Here is a 7,796-nt window from a genome sequence, read left to right as displayed (position 1 = left end):
GTTGTGAATCCAGTACTGCCATTGACTTACCTGCACATCTCTGCAGACGTACATGGGAAGTTGTGTGGCAAAACAGAATATCCTTCCCCTAGACGTTGGTGGTCCACTGCAGGGATGGTTGTGGGGGTGAGCCCTGGGAATCTGGCTCTGAGTCTCTCCTTCTGGGACTAGATGCTTCCTGTTCCTGCATCGGCTTCCTGGAGTGTGGAACCACCATTCAAAGCTGTTAAAGACATGGAAGCGCCGTGGATGACGCCATAGCTCAGCTATGTCAGCAACTTAACCAAGGTTCCAGTTCCCGGAATATCCAGCCCTTCATTTCTTGGGGTGTGGGGGCCCAGTCGTCTGGCAGAAGTCATTCAAGCCCGACATTCTTTTGGCCACACCGTGCTGCCTTAGATGAGCTTTTCTGTAGTAGTCTCCATCCTAGTTAGTGTTTTAAAATGGGAATGAAATGGTTCTTTGGTAACAAATTTTAGTGGAATAGTCTGAGAGAAACCAGCAGCTTCATATAAAATGATCTCATTCGCAGGTATTTAATTAGCACTCAAATTATATAACCTTTCTGCAAGTGTGAGGGAGCATTTGGGCTGGCTGACCTTGAAAATCACTTTTGAACAGAGGAACATTTGCCTGTCTGTGATTAGCACACAGAGCGATCTGTTTTTCTAGGCTGTTGAGATTCTGGCTTACGGTCTTTGTGGAATCTCTGCTTCATGAACGGGATCATCAGTGCACTCTTTACTGTTGTGTGTGGCTGAGTATATTTACTGCCATGCTTCATTTCCCTTTTCCTTTCCAGTATTAGAATACCTGAGGGAGATTCTAGGTTATTTAATGTTCTTATAAATAGATATATTGTTATATTATGGCAAGGAAAACATTTTGTGACTTAAAATTCTAAGTACAGGAAACCTTGATGATAGATGGGTTTGTAAGTTTGAGGCGTTAAATAAAAATGTGTGATCTGCAATAATTGTTCAGTTTTTTTTCCCCAAGTAGTGTGTTGATGATTCATTTTACTAAGTCTCTGGGCTGCAATGCTACTTGTCAGGGTGTTAGAAGAGGAAGACAGGCTTAGCGGTCCTAATGTACTAAGAGAAAAAGGCCCACACGATGTGTTTTAGAGATGGGCTGTATGTTGGGACCATTTGGAAGGTTGCTGGCCCTTAGCTTCCCTCGGTTCCATGAGTTTTCTTTGTCTAATCCTTTGTCTAAGTAGCCACCATTCTCCATTTTCAGGTAGGCACAGAATTCTCCTATGCAAATTCCCTGAGGTGAGAGGGTCTGGGCAAAACAGAAAACAGGCAAGATATGTAAGGACCTGGCCCTTGTTTTACACTTGCTTTTCCAGTTAGAAGGCAGGATGCCCTCATGCCCATGCCTGTGCTGTCAAGGATGGACCCCTGCCAGTGGGATTGGCTTTCTTCAATTAATACATTGACCAATTCATTGTATATGTTAAAATAACTAAAGGAGTGGAATTGGAGTGTTCCTAACACAAAGAAATGATGCATGCCTGAGGTGACGGACACCCCAAATACCCTGATGTAGTATTAATACTTCACATACCTGTATCAGAGTGTCACACATATGCCATAAATATGTACACTTATTTGTACACTTAAAAATAAGAAATTAAGGCTGGGCGTGGTGGTTCATGCCTGTAATCCCAGCACTTTGGGAGGCCAAGGTGGGTGGATCACCTGAGGTGAGGAGTTTGAGATCAGCCTGGCTAACATGGCGAAACCCAGTCTCGACTAAAAAATACAAAAATTAGTTGGGTGCGGTGGCAGGTGCCTGTAATACCAGCTACTTAGGATGCTGAGGCAGAAAAATCACTTGAACCTGGGAGGTGGAGGTTGCAGTAAGCCGAGATCACGTCACTGCACTCCAGCCTGGGAGACAGAGCAAGACTCCATCTCTAAATAAATAAATAAGTGAGTAAGTAAATAAATAATTAAAAAGGTGAAAAGGTTAGTAAATTGACACAGTGCTAGGGGCTGAGTTGTACCTCTCCAGGTGCCTCAAACTACAACTGTATTTGGAGATAGGGCTTTTAAACAGGTGAGTCCTGAGGGTGGGCTGTAGTCCATTCTCACTGGTGTCCTTCTAAAATGGGGAAATTTAGACACACACAGAGACACCAGGGATGCACATGGAAGAAAGCCCCTTTGAGAATGCAGGGAGAAGGTCGCTGTCCATAGGCCGAGGAGAGAGGCCTCAGGAGAAACCAGCCCTGCCGACACCTAGTCCTCTAGGACTGTGAGAGAGTCAGGTTCTGCTGTTGGAGCCCCCAGTCTGTAGTATTTTGTTTTAGCAGCCCTAGCAAACTAATACACGCAGTGTTCAGACTAAAACAAATTTAAATCACATCTTAGATGGCACCAATTAAGAGTCCTGTTTTGTTCCTAAACACATATTGGCCTAGAGGTCCAGGGGCTGTGGCTCTGCCCGTGTGTGTGGCTTTCTTCTCAGTCCTGTGCTCCAAGGGCTCCCTGGGGAAGAGGGTGCCTTTGGATTCTCACTTTGCCCGCACTGAGTAGAATGCTCTGAAGGCCTCCAGTGAGACAAGGCTGTGCGAGAACGTGGTGCGTGTGGGTAAACACCTGTTTTTGAGGGAGACCATAAATGGAGGGAAATCCACTTTTTGCGATAATGTATTTCTTAATAAAATACTTTAGTTATGCAGCTTAAGCAAAATGGGTACATGTTTGTGTGAGTTCTTGGAGACCTGGAGAATAAGCGTCGTGCTACCCCAATACAGTATATGTTAACAGTGGGAAAATGTTCCCGAGTAAGAGTGTAATATTACTGAAGAATGCTTCTCTTATAATCCTATTTGTTTGACCCTGAAAATGTAAGTTTATTATCATTATTATTATTATTTTTGAGACAGTCTCTCTCTCACCCAGGCTGTCACCCAGGCCGTAGTGCAGTGGCACGATCACGGACCACTGCAGCCTTAACATCCCAGGCTCAAGCCATCCTCCCACCTCAGCCTTTCGAGTAGCTGGGACTACAGACTCATGCCACCACACACAGCTAAGTTTTTGTATTTTTTTGTAGAGACCCAGGCTGGTTTTGAACTCCTGAGCTCAAGCACTGGGATTATAGGCATGAGCCACCATACCTGGCCCATAAGTTTATTCAGTTTTGTTTTGTTTTGTTTGGAGATAGGGTCTCACTTTGTTGTCCAGGCTGGAGTGCAGTGGTGTGATCGTAGCTTACTTCAGCCTTGACTTCCTGGGCTCAGGTGAGCCGCCCACCTCAGCCTCCTAAGTAGCTGGGACTACAGGCGTGTGCCAGCATGCCTGGCTAATTTTTCACACTTTTTGTAGCGATGACCTCTCACTATGTTGCCCAGGCTGGTCTTGAACTCCTGTGCTCAAATGATCCTCCTACCTCAGCCTCCCAAAGCACTGGGATTACAGGTGTGAGCCACTGTACCTAGCTTGAAAGTTTATTCTGTGATCCAGTGGGTTGGTTATGGTTTCTGTTTTTTTTTTTTTTTTTTCCTGTTTTGTTCCCTTGCTTGCTTATTTTCACTCGCTTGCTTATGCCCCTTCATCGCTGTCTCTCACTTTTTTCTCTTTTTCTTACCCCTGACTTCTACCTGAATCCTAGGCGCTGGGCCAGGCTCTGGGGAGTCATTGGTGGATTATACAAGGCTGGCCCATGACGCCATTCAGCTTGCAGCCTAGTGGGGAAGGCATTTACAACATGGAGTGACAGATTCCAGATGCAGGGTAATTGGGAGAGCACAGGCAGGGACTGCAACCATGGGCCTCAAGGATGGTTTCCGAGTTGAGCTCTGATGGGCATGGATGAATGGGGGTGGGGGTGCGTGTCATGGTAGCGTCTCTGGGTAGGGGGATATATGAGAATGAAGTGGCAGAAGATTATCTGGAAGGATGGAGAGAGGGTCATCGTAGGTCATCGTAGAGAGCTGGGGCGGAGTGCTGGAGTTGGGGCTGGGAGGTCAGGAGTAGCCAGGCAACGATGGATGCTGAAGCCTTGTTAAGGAGTTTTGCCATTAGGTTAAAAATGGCGAGAAGCTGGGGGTACAAAATTCAACAAATAGGAAAGGATATTGTCCCCCAGCCACTCCATTTCTATCTCTGCGGGTAGCTGCTGTTGATATGTGCACCTACTGGTCTCTGGCTCTTCTTCGTTTTCCCTTTTTATTTATTTATTTATTTATTTATTTATTTATTTATTATTTATATTTTCTTTCCTTGTCAGGATTTATTTCATTGGCTAACATTTATTCTCGACCTAGACAAAAACAATTAGATGATTATGACTTGCTTTTCCATCATCAACTTATTTTTTTTTGTATGAATAACCAAAAAATTTCTTCTCAACACTTTTTTAAGAAGAAGCTATAAATAAATAAAGCTTTAAACGATCCTGGGTTCAAGTTAAACAGTTCCAGTTCCCAAAAAGTTCACAGCCTTGTTTCGTGGGCAGTTCTGTTGTTCCTCGCTTCCCCCTCCAGGAGGGGACGTTTGCAGGTTTGGAGGTCCTGGTGACTAAGCTGTTAGCTCCACTGCCTGCCTGCTTCCGTCCTCGCAGCCCTGGGAGGGCCCTGGGTGGAGAGAGTCCTTACAATTTAGGAGATGCTGCTGGCAAAGGAACTGTTGACCCAAAGCAGGTGGCCTGAACGGGAAGTGCCAGGCTGGACACTCGGGGGCTGAGGGCACTACCCGCTGCCGCCGCCTCTGGACACCTCAGCCTGGCACTGGCCCAAGAGGAGACTGCTTTCCAAATGCAGCCAAAGAGACTGAGACGAGACCCGTGCTTCCGTGTGAGTTGGGGTGCGGGGCATAAGTTAACACATACTCCAATATGTACAAAACAACCTGCGCTTGGGCCCGTGTACCCAGAAAGCCCATGGCCAGGTGAGGCCACCTTGAGCCAGGGCCTCTGGCTGGGTGTCCACCTCCTGCCGGGAGGCCAAGGTGCCCCACGTGGCTTGTGCAAGACCCCACACTCCCCTGAACATGTTCCTCCTCCTCCCAGGAGTGCACCCACCCTAGTGTTGAGTGTCCCAGCAGATTCCCATTGACCCTGAGCTCCCTTTGAAAGAACCACACCACTGCATCCCCTTGGCACTCACTTCCTTAGTGTGATGCATCCACCCAGGGAGGTGGCACTGTGCTGGGCTGGCACGCTGCCCACCCTGCCCAGTTGACCGCCCTGTCCTTGGACCCCAAAGTAAAATGAGGCCAGTGTAGGAGGCCTGAGGGTGGGGCCCTTATGCCAGACCTCCAGGGGTAGCAACCTCATCTGACCACACCTTCGCCTTCCTGTGCTGCAGAAGACACTTGCTCCCAAGCCCGTGGTGACCCACATCTCCACCCCACGGTGGGGCAGCTGCAGTGGCTGAGTGAAAGCTGGGGCAGGAGAGAGGGCCCCCGCCAACCCCAGCCAAGTGACCTGCAGAGCCCACTGCCCTGTCTTTGAGTCAGCCTGCAGCCTGAGCACACCAGTCTGCTCTCTGGGGGACCCAGGGTGCCTGTGGGGGCCCTCGTGGAGACACCAGCCTGGCCTCCTAGGCATAAGGGATGGGGACAGGGCACAGGGCACGTGCTTACAACGGATATGCAACATGGCTTTTAGTAGGGCCATTGCAGCCAGTGGGGAACCCTGTGAGGCTGCTGGGAACAGAGAGCATGGCCAGCCTTTTGCCAGGGGGTGGGCAGCATGGGGAAATGCAAGGAGAGCCAGGGTGGAGAGGGCTGAGTATCTGGTGTCAGAGAGGCCACCTACAGCTGTTTTGTCAAGGCTAGTTGAGAATCTGAAAGCTCGAGTTCCTGTTCCTGGCCATCCAGAGCCACTGTGGTCCGAGGGTATGGCTCCTGGGCAGGGGTTATGGTCCCACACTCCAGCCAATGGAAGCCTGATGAACTTAATCTGCACGCTGGTGGCAGCAGTGGTATTTGAGCTCTTGAGTACGTGTCTTAGTGATGGGGCTGGGGCAGCCTGCTAGCAAATCCCAGTGGGTCAGAAAGGAGAACAGTGGCAGGGGAGCGCTCAGTCCCCAGCCCTTCCAGTCTGATCCAGGTCTGCCTGGGTGGTCACCTCCAAAGGCCAGCCAGGGACCCAGGCACAAGTGGCAGCATCCTTGGTCAAAGCCTCCCCACTCCTGGGCTGCCAGTCGGTCCATAGAAGGCCGGCAATGCAGCTTGGGCCTACTCCCCAAACCCCTCCTTGGTCTGAGGACTGTGGGGAGTGGGTGGGGCCTGAACATCAGCTTTGGGACCCAAAGCATGAAGCAGGACCATGGGCCAGAGAGGGGAGTAGGCTTCCTGGGGGCTGGACTCGAGTCTTCTGTGCCTCAGATGGGGTGGGCCCTGACCTTGAGGGAGCTACACATGGGTGAGCTGGGGGCTTCCCAGGCCTTGGGGCATTGGGGGCAGCCAGAAGGGGAGCCTGGAGCCTGGAGCTGGGGCAGTTGCCAGAAGCTGGTCTCACTCCTAGTAGCCTGGACAGAGGAGCTAAGAGCAAGTGCTGTGTGAATAGTTGGTGAGGGAGACACTCCTGGCCTGACAGGTCCACTTTCCACTGTCCTCGTCTCTTGTGCAAACCTTCAGTTTTCGTGATAAATCCAAGGGGGCCAGGAGACCAGGCACAACACCTGCTCTGGAGGCCGTGCCCTGCCCTGCCCGTGGCATCCTTCGAGCATGCTTTCCCCTGACCCACTGGCTGCAGCTGTTGATTCCTCAAGCCCCCAGCCCCGCCCAGCCCCACTGCATTCCTGGTTTTTTTTTCCCCCCAGGATGCAGCTACCTCTGTGGAGCAGGTTTGGGATGCTCTTCCCGTGACAGCCTTGGGTGGACCTGTTGTCTGTCCTGTTTTACCCCCCACACTTCCCAAGAGGCCTCCCCGTGGCCACCACCGCCACTACCACTTCTCAATGATGTGGCTCATGTAGTTCTCGTTGGCCACGAGGCCCAGCTCCTCAGCGTCCTCCCGCGGCAGCGCCTCCTTGGCCTGGTGCAGCAGGCGCTCCTCGCGGCTCCTCAGGCGCTGCTGCTCCCTGCGCTCCAGCTGCCGCTTGTACTGGTAGGGCTGCTGGGAGAGGTCCTTGGCGTAGACATACAGCTGCATGTCCAGGTGGTTGAGCTCCTCGATGCGGCGGATGGTGTCCTCGTCCACCTCCACGCCGCCCGTCCGCGTGCTGTTGTACTGCATGAAGAGCCGGGTGAACTTCAGGTTGAACATCTGATCGAACAGGTACTGCGTCTTGCGCTGGAACTCGGTCAGGCCCAAGAAGGCCATGCCCTGCAGGTTCTTCTTGATGCTCTCAAGCAGCAGCTGGGCCCGCTTACCCTCGGGAATGAAGGACAGATTGTAGTAGGCCACCAGGCTCAGGTCGGCCAGCATGCGAACCTGGCGGTTGTTGGCCAGGTTGTACCGGCAGTCCATGAACTCGTGCAGTGTGCAACCCGACCAGTCCGTGCCCTCCTAGTAGGGCGGCAGCTCCTCGGGCGTGGGCGTGCGCGTGCGCGAGTCACACATGTGCAACGACGTCTTCCAGGTGGCATCCCTCTGCACATGCCGCCACTCGCTCAGGTAGCGGGACATGGGGTCTCCTAGTAGGGTGATGTAGTAGAACCTCTTGGGCGTGCACAGCGCGGCGGAGTTGCGGCGGTCCAGCACGCCGGGCACGCAGTTGGTGAGCTCGGTCCAGTCGGCGTGCAGCCGGCAGCTCCAGCCGGTGGAGAAGCCGGAGAAGAGCCAAGTCTCGCGGCGGTTGGGCCGGTAGCAGGTGCACCTCGAGGCCTACG

At 51.8% G+C, this 7,796-nt stretch overlaps 1 protein-coding gene and 1 pseudogene across 2 annotated transcripts in view; one reads left to right on the top strand and one right to left on the bottom strand.

The window, feature by feature from the left end:
- The first annotated feature begins 339 nt into the window (after window positions 1-339).
- The window catches only part of LMTK2 (lemur tyrosine kinase 2), an 89,961-nt gene continuing 82,504 nt past the window's right edge, over window positions 340-7,796 (top strand). The window contains exon 1 of the mRNA XM_011985810.1: window positions 340-532. Coding sequence (XP_011841200.1) covers window positions 517-532 — 16 coding nt within the window. The 5' untranslated portion in view covers window positions 340-516. The remainder of the gene's footprint in view (window positions 533-7,796) is intronic.
- The window catches only part of LOC105543739, a 7,063-nt pseudogene continuing 3,500 nt past the window's right edge, over window positions 4,234-7,796 (bottom strand). The window contains exon 2 of the transcript XR_001006667.1: window positions 4,234-7,791. The product of XR_001006667.1 is annotated as a heparan-sulfate 6-O-sulfotransferase 1 pseudogene (transcript). The remainder of the gene's footprint in view (window positions 7,792-7,796) is intronic.

The sequence above is a fragment of the Mandrillus leucophaeus genome, unplaced genomic scaffold (genome assembly GCF_000951045.1).
Source record: "Mandrillus leucophaeus isolate KB7577 unplaced genomic scaffold, Mleu.le_1.0 Scaffold29, whole genome shotgun sequence".
NCBI lineage: Eukaryota > Metazoa > Chordata > Mammalia > Primates > Cercopithecidae > Mandrillus > Mandrillus leucophaeus.
This window is presented reverse-complemented; position numbering and strand designations above follow the sequence as displayed.